Genomic DNA, 20,783 nt, shown 5'->3' with positions numbered 1-20,783 from the left:
TAATTTTTTTTATTATTATTATTTTTGGGAGGAAGTACTCCTGTTCCTTTGGCTTCAAGCTAAGCCGGAACCACAGCAGGTGTTTGGTGCCAGAAAACTTCCTTTTCAAAGACCTGGGAATTTTTCCTCTTTCATTTAATCCCTTCTTAACTGATTTAGCCTAATCTCTGCAGCAATAGTTCTCTGCAGAAGGCACATATCAAGCTCTGTCTGGAACTCTGCAGCCAAAATACCAACATCTGGCTTCTAGGTATCTCTAACAAAGTTACCGAGGGTCTCTCCCTTCTAAGGGGATATGAATGCTCCCCTCAATGGCATTCCCATCCTTATTCACCTGTGCAGTGGAAGACCTCATCAAAGAATCAAACTCAGGTTCTCTGCATATTAGGGCAAACCCTGCCATTGAGCCGTGTGTGTGTATCTATATACAGTAAAACCTTGGATTGTGAGTAACTTGGTGTGCGAGTGTTTTGCAAGATGAGCAAAACGCTTTTATTAAATTTTAACTTGATAAACGAGCGTTGTCTTGCAATACGAGTACATATAGTATACGCAACTGAGTCGATGGTTCTTTCTCTCTCTGACGCTGCAGACTGTTCTAAACGAGCACGGTCTTGCAATACGAGTATGTATATGCGCATCACGTCATCACAACTGAGCCGTTGTTTCTGCTCTCTCTCCGATGCTGCAGGAGTGTAGTGACTGCTCTATAGTATTTTGCATTAAAGTTTTGGGGTTGTGGAACGAATCATCTGAGTTTCCATTATTTCTTATGGGGAAATTCGCTTTGATATACGAGTGCTTTGGATTACAAGCATGTTTCTGGAATGAATTATGCTCGCAAACCATGGTTTTACTCCATGTGTTTGTCAGATTTGTCACCCTTGCATGCCAATATATGTGCATAAAAGACCTGCTTTAAAATTACTTCAGGTGTTAACAGTACCCGCAATGCAATTAGGTGCATAAAAGTCCCCATGATGCAATTAGAATTGGTTTAGTCAGGAGATGAGTTTGGATGGAGCACGGGTGATGTCACATGTATATTTTACAAATTGCATGTGTACTTTATGTATATTAACATGTTCATATGCTCCAAAGCAGGTGGAAATGTTCACAGCTTCAATCGAGCCTGCTATTTCTGTAGAATTTGTGCCAGTACTTTATATAGACACATACACAGGGTTATCATATGGCTCCAGAAAAGGAGGACAGATTGAGACATCCAGGTTTTACTTCCGTTTAAAGCAATGGAAGTAAAAACTGGAATCCGTCCTCCTCTTTCTGGAGCCATATGGTAACCCTACACATACACATTTTATAAAACAGGCAAAATAGGCACCCACTAGGCCTTCACACATACATGGCCTGTTATAAAATTGGCTAACATTCAAAATAGTTAACATTTTAATATATGAAGCCCATAGTCTCAAATGAAACAGAAGCCATATAAAATACATCAAGAAATAGGAACTATTCAGTGAAACTTTACCTGATATTTACCACTCTGGTCCAGCCTAGCTTTCATGGACTTGCTTCTAGATAAGGCAGCAGCATGAGTTAGTTTAAGCCATTCTTGTATGCTATTAAAACACTGGCAAACCACATCTATGTTTCTACCAGCACCACTCAGAGACTTCAACAGGACATCCTTTTGATCCATCATTTCAGTATGAAGCTTTTCTAGCTCAGCACACAGAACCTGAAAAAAAAGCCATACTAGTGAAAAATATTACCTCTAACTTTAAAAAAACAGCATGGTGGTATGTTGCTTGCTTAACTGAGCACAGGACAGGACAGAGGAGAAGAATCTAAGAATATTCCAGATGCATTAAACAGACACCTAACCTAGGTCCGCCAAGCTCTTCTTATTGTTTCTTTGACAAATTACAAATAAGCGTCTCCTAAACTATGCAAGACCTTATCCAACACCAAGAATGCTTAAAATTGTCCTATACTTTGAATGTATTGTATATCTAGATCAGGGGCATTTCACCTGCGGCCCGAGGCCGCATGCGGCCCCATGAAGTATTTTGTGCGGCCCCAGTTGAGGGTGATGCAGTGTTTTCCTCTGCTGCCTCTGGTTGTTTACCGTCTTGCCGGCTCCCTCCTCTGTCTTGCTGCAGTATTTGCGCGGCCCCAGAAACATTTTTTTCGGCCAATGCGGCCCAGGGAAGCCAAAAGGTTGGACACCCCTGATCTAGATGCTTTACCTATAGGGCCTATTGTTTGCCATGCTACTGTGTTCAGCCCAAATCTTGTATTCATTCCTCCATGAAATTCATAAGAATTATCCCTCTGCTGCCTTTCTTCCCTTTAATCTGTTTTTCTGTATATCATATATGTGAATTTGCATCCTTGTTGCTCATTGTTTGCCATGCTACCATGCACAGTGCCCAAACATGTACATAAAAGTTTCTACTACTATTCTCTTCCTTTTAATCTGTTGTTCTGTATATCCGCTGTAAGTGAAGTTGTAACCTCGTTACTAAACCTTTTACTGCGTATGTGAACGTGTACACTTCTCCCTCCGTATTTGCGGTTTTAGCACGCACGATTTCGATTATTAGTGGGGGGTTTTGGCCCAGGACCCACCCTAGTGAATCGCTCTGTCCCCAACTTCCCCATACCCTTACCTGGTGGTCTAGCGGTGACGCGGGGCGGGAGCGATCTTCCTATGCTCCTGCCCCGTGCAGAGCTATCATCAAAAATGGCTGCTGTTGACTTCCCGTGGTCTCACGAGACCTACAACGGGAACTCACCACAGCCATTTTCGATGACGGCTCTGCATGGGGCAGGAGAGTAGGAAGATCGCTCCCACCCCGTGTCACCGCTAGACCACCAGGTAAAGTCCGCGAGGCAAGGGTGGGTTAGAGTCGGCCCAAAAGTTATTCGCAAATTTTCCATATTCACGGGCTGGCTCTGTCCCTATCCCCCGCGAATACGGAGGGAGGAGTGTAATATGTTCTAGGCTTTTCTGGGAGAATGGGCTAGAAATTCGACTAAATAATTAAAATAAATCAATCCCCTGCTGTAAATATCACTGCATTCCACTGGCAATGGCAATGATCACCAGAGGCTGCCTCTGGCCACTATGGGGTTTTCCCTCTGCCATGTCCCAGTGACTAAGGCACACATGGGGAATCCAGGGGAGCAGGGGCAGAATCTAGCAGAGCCCCAGAGTGCCAAGAGGCAGTAAATGTTTATTTGTGATTTGTCAAAGAAACAAGAAAAGCTTAGCAGAGCCAAATATCTTAACTCTTATCCCCTGAGCAAGAACAGAAGAAGCTTGGTGAACCCCAGCATATGACCTCACATCTTTTCAGTTTTGCATTTTTATGAGAAAATTGGTGAATAGGGATCCTGTCTTTTTGGCAACTATTTAAAAATGATTTAAACAATATTAGTTTTAGATTACGTGGATTTAATAAGGTTTTTTTTTTCTCTCCTTTCCTATTTAATATGGTGGTCTTTTCGTTTCTTGTTTTTATATATTTTTGAACACCGTGCGGTTAAAACTTTTAATAAACATAGGAGTTTCAAAGCTCCAGCTAAACCTCTTGTGGCAGGTTATAAGTTGCGGCCACCAAGCCTCTCTTGCTGTTTGTCTGTGGCTGGGAGTCTTCCAACTCCCAACTGGATGCTGCTGTCATGTTCCTATGAGAAACAGGAAGAAGAGCTTATAGCAAGAGGAACTTGACACCTCTCAACCCCAGAGCACTAACAAGAGGGGATCGGTCATGGCAATCAAGTCACTCTTGCTGTTTCTCTGAGGCTGGGAAGATTTCCACCCCTCCCCCCTAAAACATACCAAGAAGGATATGGTATGCTCCAGGATAAGGACAAGCACCCCACCCTATAGGGGGGGCAGTGAAGACAAAAGGGCCGAAGCTGTTGCCTAAGGGGGGGGTGAACGGAAAGGGAGGTAAGGAGGGGGAGGGGAAACCAAGGGTAGAGAGGAATAGGATCAGGAGGAGGGCCAATGAGGGTCAGGGATGGGGCAAGGGTAAGTGAGTGAGGGTAAGGCAACCTGAACTGAAGCGGAAGCTGCAATTCAGCCATCGCTATGGGAGTGTGGGATGCTCCTTCCTGGGCGGGCTTCCATTCCATAGTGGGGATTCAGTTTCGGGACGCGGGGCAGCATGAGGCAGGGCCTGGTGGATGGCAGGGGGAAGGGATGTTGCTCCGTGAATATGGAGGGCCGGTTGAGCTGGGGCAGTTGGGCGGCTTGAGCCGCAGCAGCTCAGTCAGGTAATAGCAGGGTTTCAATACTCTTCCCCGCCAATAGGTGCACAGCTGCGAGAGTGCAGAGGGATATGGGTGCACTGGAAGGTGCGGCCTGGTAGTGGCAACTTTCGGCCTCAAAGAAATAAGAGGAGTTCAGCAACTGGAGGAGGAGGGTGCTCTGCTCCAGGTGACCCCCAAGCGATGTATGCTACTGCTCTCTCCTCCTGCCCCTTTTCCATTCCTGGCCATTCCCCTCTTGCTACCCCTAAAAAAACTTCCGTCTGTATACATCATCCCTTCCTCTCCACACCACCATCTCTCTTGCTGTACTTGCTCATGTCTTCACAACTCCAGTCAATTTTTTTTTTTTTTTAACTCTTACCTAGCACTGGAAAACAAAAGCAAGGCTTGCTTCCCAGAAGGGACTGGGTCTCCTACCAGAGAAAGGTGCTCCTTTCTGGCGATGGAAGGCCATAGAAATGTAGTGGATTAAAGAAATACAGTTTTCCTGTGGGGGAGGGGTGGAAAGTATAGAGCTGAGCTGCAGGAAGGTGGTGGAGGCACAGCACTAGAGATTTTTCCCGTGAAAAAGGGGGGGGGGGATGTCTTCAGGGGAGCAAAGCCAGAAAAGTTGATTTTCCCACATGAAGGGGCAGAGAGTAGGGAGCTGATGAGGAGGATCCACCAAATCATACGCCGAAAGTACAGTGGGAGAGCAGAACCCTGGAACTGTGGCATAGTAAGGGAGTGGGGGGTGTGGACCGACCCAGGCACAGTCTTCTTAAGGGCACGGCACCTCTCCTCCTTTCCTTCTCCAAAAGACGTATGAAGAGAGACTGGAAGCCCTGAATATGTAAACCCTAGAGAAGGGGTGTCAAAGTTCCTCCTCGAGGCCCGCAATCCAGTCGGGGTTTCAGGATTTCCCCAATGAATATGCATGAGATCTGTTTGCATGCACTGCTTTCATTGTATGCTAATAGATCTCATGCATATTCATTGGGGAAATCCTGAAAACCTGACTGGATTGCGGCCCTCAAGGAGGGACTTTGACACCCCTGCCCTAGAGGAAAGGAGGGACATGGGAGATATGATTCAGACGTTCAAATACTAGAAAGGGATTAACGTAGAACAAAATATTTTCCAGAGAAAGGAAAATGGTAAAACCACAGGACATAATTTGAGGTTGAGGGGTGGTAGATTCAGGAGCAATGTAAGGAAATTCTTCTTTACGGAGAGGGTGGTGGATGCCTGGAATGTGCTCCTGAGAGGTGGTGGAGATGAAAACGGTGACGGAGTTCAAAAAAGCGTGGGATGAACACAGAGGATCTAGAGTCAGAAAATAATATTAAATATTGAACTAAGGCTAGTACTGGGCAGACTTAAACAGTCTGTGTCTATATATGGCCGTTTGGGGGAGGATGGGCTGGGGAGGACTTTAATGGCTGGGAGGGTGAAGATGGACTGGAGTGAGCTTTGATGGAGACTTCAGTAGTTGGACCCTAAGAACTGTTTCGGGCAGAGCTTTAGATACTTGCCCAGAAATAGCTAAGGAGAAGAAAAAAAAAAAACCACAAAAACCAACCCAACAAACTTTTAGATTGAATCAGGTTGGGCAGACTAGATGGACCATTTGGGTCTTTATCTGCCATCATCTACTATGTTACTATGTTCCTCTGTGTGCGAGCATCCCTCCCCTGTCCTTTTTTTTTTTTTTTTTTACTTTCTCGGCATGAGGTTGCTGCCCACATTGGCGCTCTGACGTCACTTCCAGGACCCGCGCCTAGGGAGTGACGTCAAAGGGCAAGCTGACGCCGATGTGGGCATGCTGCTCACTCCAGAGAAGTTAAAAAGGTACGGGGGAAAGGGACAGGGGGGTACTACCGCCCCCAGGCATCACTCACCCTTATTATGTCACTGCCCTGGAATCCAAGTGAGGACAGTGCCAATTATAAGACTTCATAACATAACATAACAACATGTTTCTAGACCGCATAGCCATAAGTTCAATGCGGTTAACAAAAGATTATGTTAGGAAAATACATATTATGTTATGAAGAATGCAAAAGATCTAATTAGTCAGAAATTTTGAAAATAAAAAAGGTTTTCAATAGTTTTCTAAAATGTTTGTAGGGGCGTGGCTTAGCGCGAGCACGGATGGAGGTGTGATCCTGAAGCTCCTCACCAACCAGGCAATGAAATAAAGAAAAAATCATTTTCCTTCAAACAATTCTATAAAAAAATATATAAATGGAAAGCTGAATAAAAGATACAAAACAAAATCCTAAATTGCGATATTTGAAGAAGGATATGTGCAGACAGGAGACGGAAAGCGAAGTGCCGTTTGAACTGACGGTTACAAAAAAAAAAAATACAGCGCTGAGGTATATATTCATATATATTCATATTCTGATCAAATATAAAATTTGATAGAAATCGGGAAAGCAGTCTGAGTCTACGGAGGTTTTAGAGTAGCTTGAAAGCTGAGAGAGACTGAGAGACGAACATGAACTGAAATTGAAAAAAAAAGCTGACAGGAGTTGGTAAGCAGAGAGCGTTCAGTGTCGGCGATTTCAAAAGACTATAAGATATATGTTTGAATGAGAAGATATAAAGAATGGATATGTTTCTGACAAAATATAATTAAAGTAAAAAAGCTGAATTGAGATATTTGAAACGTGATTTGTGCTGATTAGAATTGGGAAGGCATATAACCGTTTATGCTGGCGGTTTACTGAAGTTTGAATGCTGAAACCGCGGGATAGATGTGATTGAACAGTTTGGCAAAATAGAAAAAAAGAGGAGAAAAGTATTTACTCTGAACAAATATTTACTGAAACAGAAAAAAAAAAGGGAGGAAGCTGTGAAAAGTCAAGAAAGCTGAGAACTGTCTGTATTTCAACTAATTCGGGAGACTTTAGAACAGTACTGATGCTGATGGATGTGAAAGATCAGAAAATCAGATAGTGATCCGTTCAAAAAATAGCCAAAAAATATATAACCTGAATTGTGGCAATTGAAGTGAGATAGGTGCAGACAAGAAACGGGAAAGAAGAGAACCATTTGTGATTTTGACGGTTTCAATGAACTTGTGTGCAGTATTGAAACCGCGAAGTATAAGTGAAAGATCAGATTGATTGGAAAAATTTGTGAAAAGGAATTGGTGTTCTGACCAGCTATATTGAAAAAAAAATTATTCTTTGATAAAAAAGGGGACTTGCAATTTTTCACAGAAATTGGGTGCTGAAGCACTGAAGACAAATAAACACTGAATATCACTTTCCTCTTGCAAAGCTGCGATTGGGCTTGTGAGAGAGGAGACAGAGAAAAGGTTCAACTGAATTTAAAAAAAAAAAAAAAAAAAAACTGAAACAGCAAGACACTGAAGAATTTGAGAGACACTGAGAAAAAACAGAAGAAAATTGCCTAAAGTTGGTCAAAATAGGAAAAATACTCTAAAAAAAAAAAAAAAAAAAAAAAAGTTACTCTCCTTAATCAGAGCTGCGATTGGGCTTGTAAAAGGAGGGGAAAAAAAAAAAAGAGTTCCCCTATATCAAAAAAAAAAAAGTGAAAGTGAGAAAAGAATTTTCAAACTAATATAAGTAAAGGAAAAAGAAAAGAACATAAAAAGAAAATTTCTAATTCAAATATATAACAAAATCTTGAAAGAAAAAGAGATTAAAAACCTAAGAATACCAATTCTAAAAGATTTAAATACAAGAAACAATAATAACCAAGAAAAAGAGAAAAATAACATGGCAAGTACCAGACAAAACAAAAATGAAGCTGGTACATCTGCAAAAAGACAGAAACAAGATCAAATAACACCTAGCAAGATACCACTTCCTATTGATGAACCAGACATATTAAGCAAAACTGAAGTCATGGAAGAATTAAAACAAATCAAACAAATGCTTAAAGAAACTATAAATAATATGTCTGAAATGAAAGAAGAAATTTTAAATATACATAGACAAATGGAAGTCAATAATAAAAAAACAGCTGAATTAGAATCAAAAATGGTAGCAATAGAATGCGAATCAAAAAGATGTAAAAACGACAGCCTGGAATTAAATAAATTAAAAGATCAACTGGAGGATTACGAGAATAGAGGAAGAAGAAAGAACATCAAACTATTTGGAATTCAAGAAAACTTAGAGGGAAAAAATACCATCCTTTTCCTTGAAAATTTAATTCCAAAAATTCTACAATTAGACTTGAAACAACCAATTGAAATTGAAAGGGCGCATAGAATTCCAACTAAAAATTTAGAAAATAAAAACAGACCAAGACCAATCATTTTCAAAATGTTGAGATACCAACAAGCACTAGAGATACTAAATGCTGCAAAAAAAGATAAAAACTTGAATTATAAAGGATCAAGATTATGGTTTTTACCAGACTTCGCCAAAAACACAGCAAGTAAAAGAAAAAAACTACTAGATATGAGACCTCTACTTAAAGAAAAAGGATTTAAATATGGTCTATACTACCCTGCGAAAATGAGAGTGTCATCCGGAGACAAATCCTTATACTTTGAGGATCCCGAAAAACTAAAAGAATTTCTCTCTAAACCAGAACCTATGATATATTAACAAAATATATTAAGATGGTTCTGAAAACTCTATGAAAAATTAGAAAATATATCACATCGAAATATTTGAAGAAATGAAGGAAAACAATACAAAGAAAAGACAATAACAATTAAATGAAAGAAAGAACAGAATATAAGAAAATTATTAAATAATACACTGCATATATGTTTTTAAAAAAAATATTATATGTTGAAATCGTAATACTAAGGAAATACAAATTAACATATTATTAAATGGAAAATGATTCATTAATAAAATGTTATGAAAAATGATTAAATATATATAAAAGATCAATATAGATAGATAGAAGGGAAACTTGTTTAAAAAATTGAATATTGATTGCCTGGAATGGGGAGAATGTTAGGATTACAATTCCAATGTGTATCCTTAAGCAGCCAATGAATTGGGTGGGAAAGGGAGGGATAAGAAGAATATTTATTAGAATAATTAAGGGAGATATAATAGGGTTAAATATGTGTGTCATGAGGAAAATTTTTTGGTTATTAAATATGAAAGAGGAGAGGAAGAATAAGATAATGAAAAGTATAAAAATATATAATGTCTTTTAAAATATATTCTATCAATGTCAATGGCCTGAATCACGTAGTTAAAAGGAAAAAAATATTAACATTTTTAAAAAAACAAAATGCAGATATTTATTGTCTGCAAGAGACCCATCTTAATATGAAGGAATCACAGAAATTATCAGGTGGATGGATAAAAGAATGTTTTTTTGCTCCAGCAGTGGGTAAAAAAGCAGGGGTTGCAATCCTTATAAATAAAAAATGTATGGCCAATATAAAAGTAAAAAATTCAGATCCACATGGAAGATGGATACACATTGATATAGGTATGGGAAATGATACCCTGACGTTATTTAATATATATGCCCCTAATTCGAATCAATCAGAATTTTTCAAAAAGCTACAAAATATGTTATTACCACTGGCTGCCTCTAATTTAGTGGTGGCTGGAGATTTTAATGCTGTAATGGATCCATTATTGGATAAAAAACCAGGTAAAAATATTAAATCTTTAGGTCTAGATAATTTAGTTCGATCATGTGATTTGAAAGATATATGGCGTATTCTTCATTTTAATGATCAGGAATATTCATTTTGTTCACAGGTTCATAAATCATTTTCAAGAATAGATTATATTTTTGTTTCAACAAATAAAGTGCACCAAGTGATTAAAACCTCCATTGATCCTATTATCATTTCAGATCATGCGGGAATATGGATAGAATTACAATTAGATCAATTAGAAAATAATAGACCTCTTTGGAGATTTGATAATGCATTGCTTGTGGATGACAAATTTTTAGAAAATTTTAAAACACAAATTAATGAATTTTTTCAAATAAATTTAGTGGAAGATACATCTATAGAGAATGTATGGGATGCATTTAAAGCAACTATGAGGGGTAATATCATATCATATTCAGCTTTTATTAGGAAACAAATTAAAAAACAATATATAGAATTAGAAAAAGAAATAAAAATATTAGAAGCTAAATTGATAAGTAAATGGGAATATGAAGTTTTGCAATCTCTTTTGAAAGTAAAAGGTAAATATAATGAATTAACTTCAAAAATGATAAGAAAAGATTTGTTTTCCAAACAAACGGTGTATTATGGAAATTCTAATAAAGCAGGAAAATTACTAGCAAATTATCTTAAGGCAAAAAAAAGGAGAACTAATATTAATGGAATAAAAGATGATAATGGTATAATAACAAATCAAACAAATATAATATTAAAACAATTTTTAAATTTTTATAAGGATCTATATTCTTCTGAACCTTATTTGGAGAAACAAAAAGATGAAAAAAAATTTTTAGATTTAATAAATGGACCTAAGATTCCTGATCATATAAAACGAAGTTTAGAAGAACCTATATCATTAAAAGAATTAGAGACAGCATTGAGATCTCTTAGAGTTGGATCCGCTCCAGGTGGTGATGGTTACACAGTAGAATTTTATAAAACATTTCAAAATATTCTCTCCCCACATTTATTAAAATTATATCAGACACAACTTATAAAAGGTAATATAAAAGGTACTATGGCTGAATCAATAATAATTGTTTTGCCTAAGCCAAATAAAGATCCTACTTTGGTTTCGAACTACAGGCCTATATCATTGATAAACGTTGATAATAAACTTTTGGCGAAAATTTTGGCTTTGAGATTAGCCAAAGCTCTCCCACATATTATAGATATGCATCAAACGGGTTTCGTTGCTAAAAGACATTCCTCCAATAATTCTAGACTATTATTTCACATGCTAAACTTGTCAAAAAAAATTGATGAACCGGCATTTACAGTTTCACTAGATGCTGAGAAAGCATTTGATAGGGTAGAATGGAATTTTATGTATCAGGCTTTAGAATGGTTTGGTATAGGTTCTGGATTTATACAAATGGTAAAAACATTGTATAGCTTCCCGATTGCAAGATTAAATATTAATAATAAGATATCTGATGGTTTTCAATTGCAGAGGGGAGTTAGACAAGGTTGTCCTTTGTCTCCTTTGTTATTTGATGTTGTATTAGAACCCTTATTGTTAGCAATACAGCAAACGAGGGAGATACAAGGAATTCCATATTCTGATATGGAATATAAAATTTCGGCTTATGCTGATGATATTTTGCTTTATTTGAGAAATCCAGAGTCTACCTTATCTTCTTTATTGGAATTAATTGATAAGTTTGGCAAATTTTCAGGTTATAAAATTAATTGGAATAAATCTGAAATTATACCCTTGAATGTTTACTGTGTAAAAGGATTATTTGATACTTTTCCATTCATATGGAAAGAAGAAGGATTTAAATATCTAGGCATTCAAGTTAAAAAAACAATTGAAGATACTGTAAAAGAAAATGAAAAATATGTATTAAAAAAAGTAACGGAGTTATGTGAGCAATGGAACCCATTGCATATATCTTGGTGGGGCAGAGTTCAAACTATTAAAATGATGATGTTGCCTGTAGTTTGCTACCAAATGAGTATGATACCTATTTATTTTCAGGGGTCCTTTTATAAGAAGCTTAATAGAATTTTAACAAAATTTCTTTGGCTTGGTAAAACACCTAGAATAGCTTTAGTAACCTTACAAAAATCAATTAAGGAGGGAGGGGTAAATTTTCCAAATTTCTATAGGTACCATCAAGCCTATATTCTACGTCAGGGTATGTATTGGATCCTCCCAGAACTTATAGATAATGCACCAGATTGGTTATATTTGGAATGGCGCCTTATGTTTCCCCTAAATTTAGTTCATTTACCAAGTATTAATATACCTAAAAGATACAGAGAAAATAAAATAATAATGGATACTTGGAAAACATTGAGATTTATTGATAAATTAACACCCATCCCAATTTATAAATCAACTAATCAATCCATATGGATAAACTCCAAGATCAAAGTAGGCGGAGCTCAAATCCTTTGGAAGAACTGGATTATTGCAGGAATTAGATCTCTAGATGATATTATTTCAGAAAGTAAACTGCTGGATTTTTCACAATTGCAACATAGATTTGGTCTTAATAAAACACAAAGTTTTAAATGGTTGCAATTGAGGCAGGCCATTCAGGTTGGGTTCCCTGAATGGAAATCATTAAACAATCAATATAGTTTAAAATTCTTATGCTTTAAAGCAGACTTCCTAGGACATCAAGCCGCATTGTGGTATAAATTAATATCTGGATATTTGAATAAAAAACCAAAAAATGGTCTAAGAGACATTTGGAGCATTGAGATTGGACATCAAATTAATGCATCTCAATGGCCACTAATTTGGTCTTGGAGAATGGGATGTACAGTGTCGGCATCTATGAGACAAACATGGTTCTTTTTATTACATAGAGCTTTTTGGACCCCTACTCGATTACAAAAATTAGATAGTTCTAAGTCTAATAGATGTTGGCACTGTAATCTAGAACCAGGGACACTAGATCATTTATTATATTACTGTCCTTATATTAAAATATTTTGGAATTCAATTTGGCCACAAATTAATAAATTAATGGAAAATCATATTGCAATATCATATGATACAATTTTATTTGGAACAATGATGAGAAAAAAAAGTCAAATTTCACCAGAAAACAATAAACTTTTATTAATTATGACAGGGGTTGCCATTCAACATATAACTAACAATTGGAAAAATTACAACAACCTAAACTACACATTTTGGTGGAATACAATATGCCATGTTTTTAAAATGGAAAGAACAATATCAATACAAAAAGGGACATATGATAAATTTATAAAAATATGGGGGCCATTGACAAAATACTGTAATGATTAAATAATAGAATACTTTTTCTTCCTTTCTTCTTTTAGAGATTTTCTTATGACACACATATAGGGGGGGTAAGGAAAACAATTTATATATAGTATATTATAATATATTATACAAAAAGTAACAAATGATTAAGGGATAATAGAAGGGTGGGGAGAGGAAAAACGAATAAAATTTATCCAAAATATATTGTATTAGATATAAATATGTTATTGAATAATTGTATTCCAATATGTTATATACTTTTATAAAATTTTAAAATATTATATTAAAATGGTGAAGGGGTGGGGGGAGGGGGAAGGGGAAAATCAAATTCAGACATACATTTTGTTAGATATAAAAGTGATACCATACATGTATCAAATGTATTTTATTATTCTGTACACTTTTTGTGAAATTTGAAAATAAAAATATAATGAAAAAAAAAAAAAATGTTTGTAGGAGCTGGATCTAAATAGCAGTGGACAGAAATCTTTATCATAATGAGCTGCTTGATATGAAAGAGTGCGCTCGTGATATTTCTTACTTTTGCAGCCCTTAACTGCTGGAAACGTAAAAAGGGCGTGTGATTTTCTACTATTCTTGTGTGACACTATGAGAAACCTATCAGCAAGATAGAGCGGGGCAACCCCAAAGGCGACTTTATAATACAGACATCCCAACTTAAAGGTCACCCAGGCCTCAACAGGAAGCCCATGCAACTTAACCAGCTATATATTGATCACTGGTGTTATTCCTGGATATTCAGTTCTGGGCTCTGTCCAAGCTTCAGCACTGAATATCTGGTTTTGCAAAACTATCTGTCGGCAAAACGCTGAGTGCCACTAGTTGAATATTGATCTCATCGATGCCTTATGTGGTTAAGTGCTGAAAATTCCCCCTCTACCCCCCCTTCCAGACTGCTTGGCTTACATGCTAACCATGAATATTCAGCAGCACTAACTGGTCAAGGGCTGCTGAATATCAGTGGTTAGCCTGGACAAGTAATTGAAATAACCAGAAGCCTTTCCTGGCCAATTAAATCACTTTGAATATTATCCTCAACATCTGTTTCTCATAGCTCATTTCATGGGATAAGCAGCAATGGCGAATAGTTTTGATGAAGAAAAGCGGTCTTTATTCACTCATAAACTCCCAGGGTTCAAACACAAGCACACTCTTATTTTGTAATTGTGAGGCCTCCAGTAGAAGAGTTTATGATTAGAGTTTGAATAATTTTGAGTCATCTGCAAATCTGATCACAGATCATTTACGAATATGCCAATATTCGGCACTTAACTGGTCAGAGTAACCACATAAATGGGACCTCATAAAACAAGCCTTGTCTTTATGCAGCAGCTCATGGCCAGTTAAGTTCTGAATTAGCTGGTACCGCATAAACCGGATATTCAATGCCGTTAATCCTAGTTGCCTTGAGAAGCACAAGCCTAGTTCAGAAACCAAAAATGTTCTAAATCAGTAATGAATCACTGCACTGCAATGACATCATTTATTTGGTTACCTCCTGGTGCGCCAATTGGGTCATAGCATCCTCACTGGAGAGTGCGTTCGTGTTGAACATCTCCAAGTTATTTAAGCATTGAATGATTATGCCAAACAACTCAAACAACTTTCCCTCCAAATCTGAAGAACCTTCCACTGTTGGCTTTTTCTAAAAGGAAAAAAAAAAAAAAAAAAGATTTTTGTATATTTATGTAGCAAACCATAAAATATTTGTTAAGAAGTTAAAATATGGTCTGAACTGTGCCATATGTTTTTATTTATTGTGATTTTTTGAACATTCAATAAAAATTTCTTGAACTTAAAAAAAAAAAAAGGTTTCTACACTCTTCTTGTTTTATAAAACACAATAGTACTTGCTCTATGTCCGAATACTGTGGACCAAGCATGCATGAATAATGGATCAGATTGCAAGTCTATGAGAATAAATTTACAGGGTTACGTGCACTTGCGGAAGTGAATGTGATAAAGAAACATGAATGAAATATTGAGGGAGAAAGCAAAGATACTTACCTGTAGCAGGTGTTCTCTGAGGACAAACAGGCATAAATTCTCCCATGTAGAGATTTACGTGCGGTAAATGCATGAAGCCAATAGGAATTAAATTGGCTTTGTCGCATTTGCAGTGTGGCTTTGTAAAAGGAGCACTAAAGCAAGTTAAAATATATAGGGCATTTCTACACCAGGGCACCTCCATTTAGACACCCTGGTAAAGGGGGTGAGAGCCTATTCCATGTGGACACTTGGATACCCATTAGTTATGTGTATTTAGTTTGCTCTCATTTATACTTGCCATAAACCTGGAAAAATGGAGGCACCGAAATATAGCAAACATGTGGTCATAAGAACATAAAAATTGCCATCTCCGGATCAGACCCTAGGTCCATCAAGTCTGGCGATCCGCACACGCGGAGGTCAACTCAGTTAAATGTCTGTCCTGCTTTTAGTAGGCTATATAATATATACCACTCTAAATAGGAGGTGTATCAGCAGTATTCTATGTCGTAACTGTTAATTATTAATTATTCAGGAAAAAAGCCTAAGAATTGGAGCCTACGCACAGTCTTATCATAGACTGAATAGTCAGCGTAGTGTTTTCTGTTCCATGCTCCAGTCATCGGCAAAAAAACCTGAAGATTACACTAATTATACTGAGTTCTTCCTTAATACCTTACTTAATCTAATTTTTTTGTCAAATTTTTGTTTAAGCTTTTTATAATAACTTAGTTTATTTAAACTTTTTTAATAACTTAATTCTAAAATCTATCTCATAAATTCTTATAAATATAATCCTTCCTTGGTTAGAAAAATATTTGACAGCGGAAACACTTATCTCAACATTTTCCGTTGTTAGTCAGCTGTTAGTCAATTGTCTGGTGTCTATATGGTGCCATATGCAGTGCGATGCCTACAAGCTGCCGACGCGGCCAGCGTTTCGTGAATATTAATCTTAGTTCACTGCTTCAGGGCCGGTGGCAAAAGCATCAAAGCATTATTTTCCTATCGACTAGAAGCAGCAGGAAATCCCCACGGAAGCAATCAAATAAGCCAAACAAAGAGGGAAGGTCGAGGTGTTCCAGTAGGGGGTCTTTGGCGTCAGCAACATAAAAACATTCAGAGACTCAACGCGGCATGCGTTTCGGTACTCAGGGTAACTTCCTCAGGAGTCTTGAAATTTGTTGTGTTTTAAAGGTAAGTTTTGAACAAAACATTGCCTCTCTTGTAAAGAAGATTTAGACTGGCTCTTAATAAACCAGTGCAATAAAATTCTCTGGCTCACTGTTGCAAAGGGCTTCACTGAGTTTGATCCTTGGCAGGAAATCAAAATAAAATGCACCGAAAAGCATGCCGCGTTGAGTCGCTTCCCACTTTGTTTGGTTTATTGCACAGCATCTCCAACACCAGCTGCACCAAGCAATGAAAGCAGAGCCTCTAAATCTTATTTATTTATTTATTTGTTTCTGAATACCATTCTTCCAAGGGAGCTCAGAACGGTTTACATTAATTTATTCAGATACTCAATAATTTTTTCCTGTCTGTCCCGGCCGGCGCACAATCTATCTAATGTACCTGGGGCAAAGAGGGGAATAAGTGACTTGCCCAGGGTCACAAGGAGCAGCGTGGGTTTGAACCCACAACCTCGGGGTGCTGAGGCTGTAGCTTTAACCACTGCACCACTCTAGAAATCAAAATGTAGTAAAGGTGAGCCAAGTATAGGACAATCAAGCCATTGTGACATCACTGATGAGGTTGGCTCTTAGGCATTGGTGGAACGAGGCATTATGATGTCACAGTATCAACTCTGGTTATCAGAGGCTGAACCTTTTCATTTATTCAATTTTCTATACCATTCTCCCAGGAGAGCTCAGAATGGTTTACATGAATTTATTCAAGCACTCAAACATTTTTTTTCCTGTCTGTCCTGGTGGGCTCACAATCTATCTAATGTACCTGGGGCAATAAGGGGATTAAGTGACTTGCCCAGGGTCTCAAGGAGCAGTGTGGATTTGAACCCACAACCCCAGGGTGTTGAGGTTGTAGTTTTAACCACTGCAACACACTCTTTCCCCCCCCCCCCCGATGAACTCTGAACACATGCACTACAGCACAAAGCAATACATCTTAGCTATTAGGTTAGTTCAAATGTTACTTAATGAACATACAGTGGCTGTAAGACTTGCAAGCTACAGATTATGTACCTGAATCTGAGAAATATGTCCTTCCTTACTCAAGTCTCCAAGCTGAATGCAATAGGATTTCACCTCCTCGCCTGTTGGATACTTAATACTGAATACAGGAATTCTTGGCAGAATACAAATATTTGCTGCTGCTTCTAGAGGTGTGACCTAACATTTGGGAAAGAGCATGGCAAAGAATGCTGTTTATTATTGCATCAAACGCCTCAGAAACTAATTATAAAGGCAGCCTAATCCTACCGCTGGTAATTACAGATTTCAGACTTTCTGCATTGGCAGGATATCAAATGAACAATAAACAAACATATATATAAAAAAAAAGAATACCTTTTTAATTGTATAAACTTTGAGCCTATCGTACACACAATTCATAATGCATTAAAATGAATTTGTTTCACTGATGTACAGATTATATTTTATACTTTCAAAGTGAAAGAACAATTATAGAACCCGGTCATTCGCGGTCTGCTCCAACCGCCTCTTCCTGTCAAAGCAGCTCCTGATTGGTGTAGCCTGACTTTACTACAGGAAGAGGCGGTTGGAGAAGACCGCAAGTGATTTCCTTCACCCGCTGGCACTCCAACTGCCCTCTCCTGTCTCCCCTGCCTAAAAACCACATTTGTGGTTTTTCAAAATTCACAGGGGGTCCTGGAACGGAACCCTCACAAATTTTGGGGGAGCACTGTAGTAGAGAATTGCGCAGGGACAGAAATCCCACCCATCCCCACCCGTCCCCACCAGGATCCTCTCCGTCCCCACCCATCCCCGCCAGAATCCTCTTCATCCCCACCCGTCCCTGTCAGAATCCTCTCCATCCCCACCCATCCCCACAAGGAATTACCTCCATCCCCGCCCGTTCCCATAAAAAACAGCAATTACTTCTGACAGGATCATCAATTCCACAGTTTCTTTTGTGTTTGCGCTGCTGTTTTCCTTGTGGAATCTCTTTGGTGGAACCCTTTTTTTGTTTTCTGTTCAAGTAATTAACTTATAAACCCCCTCTTTTACTAAGGTTGACATGTCCATTATATTATATGGACGAACCCTCCTTCCAAAGCCTTCCATCCCTGTGGGAATCCTGTTGGCTAGAGGGGGGTCCCCGTGGGAGTCCCGTGGGTTACGGGGGGATTCCCGCGGGACCCGCGGGATTCCCGCGATACCCGTTCCTATGCAGACCTCTACACTGTAGTATGTCATGTAGATCAGTGAAACAAACTCCTTCTTTAATGCATATTGACTTGCATTTTTTGAACTGCATAATTACAAGGTGCTGTCACTTACAAAGCAAGAAATCTATTAATTAAACAGAACAATTACTTTAATTTGGCATCAGACTGAAACCCCCCCCCCCCCCAAAATGTAACATATCATTTTCTGCAAAATAGCTTTCATTTGGAGTATGAACCAGCTTCACTGGCTCCCAGTCATCCTCAGGGTTCACCACAAATGCGCCTGTCTAGCCTTCAAATCTCTTCACGGCATCCTTCCTCCCCTCTTTCCACTATCTTGGCTCTCCTCGAATCCTAACTCCACTAGATCCACTCAAAATTTCAAACTATCCTTCCCCTCTTTAAAAGCCATATCCCATACAGGAAAACTTGGAACATCCCTCCTCTTCAGGATCACCGAGCTGTGGAACAGCTTTACTGCCCATCTTCGGAGTTCGACCTCCCTCCAACGCTTCAGAAAACATTTGAAAACTTGGCTTTTCTCCAAAATGTAACTACTCCCTCCCTCTCCATTATACTAAGTCCCCTCTTTCCTTCCTTTTTACCAAGCCCTTCTTCTTTCCATTGGAGTTCCTTTCTTTATTAATTCCTGTAAACCGTGTCGAGCTCCACTTCTGTGGAGATGATCCGGTATATAAACTTAAGGTTTAGTTTAGTTTAGTTTAACATATAAACATTTTGCACTTGAAGCCATGCAGAACCTAACCTCAAGTCCGGCAGGCTGATGCGGAGGTGTCTTCATCTTATTGGCTAGTTCTGTTTGTAAATATTGCCACTTGTAGTCTTTTGATGCTGACTTCTGTGCAGAGACATCTCTGTCTAGGAAAGGCACCTCAGATCTATGTTCACATGTATCAAAAACATTACATTGCAACAACAGCAACAAAAAAGAATAAGAAAAACAGCTCATTGCTTTTACTGCAATGGCCTGATAAACTCTACAGAGTTTTAAAGAGTGAAGCAAAACATGTTTTCTTAAAGAACTCCGCTATCTCTTTCACGGGAGTAACGCTGTGGAACACGTCAACTGGACCACTAAGAGCTCTTGTAGATTTTCAGAAGGTTAAGAAACTTCTGAAGACTACATTATTTGTAAAAGCATTTCAATAAATATCTTTTCTGGGTTATGAATGTTTTTGTATTGATATGTTGTCGAGTGCCGTAAAATATGGCTAATGACTGGTGTTGCCGTTCAGCAAATTACATATAATTGGAAGGATTGGAGGAGATTAAACTACAACTTTTGGTGGAACTCTTTATGCCATATCTATAAAATGGAAAGATGTATTGCATTACAAAGGGGATATTTCAAGATATTTCAGGATGTGTGGAAACCATTAACAAAATATTGTACGGATTAGCTGAAACTGTTTCCCTTAAATGTATCAGTTCAATTGGGTAGGGTGGGGGATATTTTATTAACATGTATTTATATGATTATGGAATCTATGATAGGGAGGGGTGGGAAGGGGGAGGGATAAACATTTATGTAATGTACAATTGATAGACTGCAAGTGATATATTTATTGTTAATGTGATTGAATATATATATACACTTTATGTAATTTTAAAAATGAATAAAGAATTACAAAAAAAAAAAAAAATATGGCTAATATGAAGGAACTGCTGTTATTGTTTGTAGCATATGTGCTGTGTATTTCTTATTTTTTATATGATTGGGGGATTTTTTTTTTTGTAAAACCACCTAGTTATAGGCGGTTAAGAAATCTTTTAAATAAGTAAATAAATAACTCTGTCATGAATGATCACTGAGCAGCAGTTTAATGGCACCCCAATTTAAACTGAATATTGATTGTCACCAATGCAATCTAGGGCTCCTTTTACTAAGCTGTGATAGCGGATTTAGCGTGCGCTGAATTGCCCCGCGCGCTAGACTTTAACACGTAGCACGGGTTTAGCACGCGCTAAAATCCTGCGTGCGCTAAAAACGCTATCGCAGCTTAGTAAAAGGAGCCCCTAGTTTCAGAGTGAATCAGAAAATGATTTATTTTTTTCAATTTTAGCTTAGCTGGATTTAACAAAAGAAAAATTGGACAAATTCCTAGAATAAAAGTATTTTTGTTCCTAAACCGTTTTTAAAGCAGACCTGGAGAAAAGCTACTACTTATCCTTTACCCAGAAACTGTGTATAAAATTGCCCTTCAGGTGCCTCCTCTTTGAAATCAGAATGAATATATGTGGTCTTTTTTTATATTGGCCCAATA

The 20,783-nt window shown here is 38.0% G+C and overlaps 1 protein-coding gene across 7 annotated transcripts in view; it reads right to left on the bottom strand.

The window, feature by feature from the left end:
* The window catches only part of SYNE2 (spectrin repeat containing nuclear envelope protein 2), a 654,322-nt gene that overhangs the window by 253,131 nt on the left and 380,408 nt on the right, over positions 1 to 20,783 (bottom strand). For all 7 annotated transcript variants that reach the window (XM_033952730.1, XM_033952735.1, XM_033952736.1 and 4 more), the window contains 4 exons: positions 19,265 to 19,397; positions 17,333 to 17,479; positions 14,635 to 14,784; positions 1,493 to 1,702 (listed from right to left, as the gene is read on the bottom strand). In XM_033952730.1, the coding sequence (XP_033808621.1) occupies positions 1,493 to 1,702; positions 14,635 to 14,784; positions 17,333 to 17,479; positions 19,265 to 19,397 (640 nt within the window). The remainder of the gene's footprint in view (positions 1 to 1,492; positions 1,703 to 14,634; positions 14,785 to 17,332; positions 17,480 to 19,264; positions 19,398 to 20,783) is intronic.

Source organism: Geotrypetes seraphini, chromosome 7 (genome assembly GCF_902459505.1).
Source record: "Geotrypetes seraphini chromosome 7, aGeoSer1.1, whole genome shotgun sequence".
Classification (NCBI taxonomy): Eukaryota; Metazoa; Chordata; class Amphibia; order Gymnophiona; family Dermophiidae; genus Geotrypetes; species Geotrypetes seraphini.
This window is presented reverse-complemented; position numbering and strand designations above follow the sequence as displayed.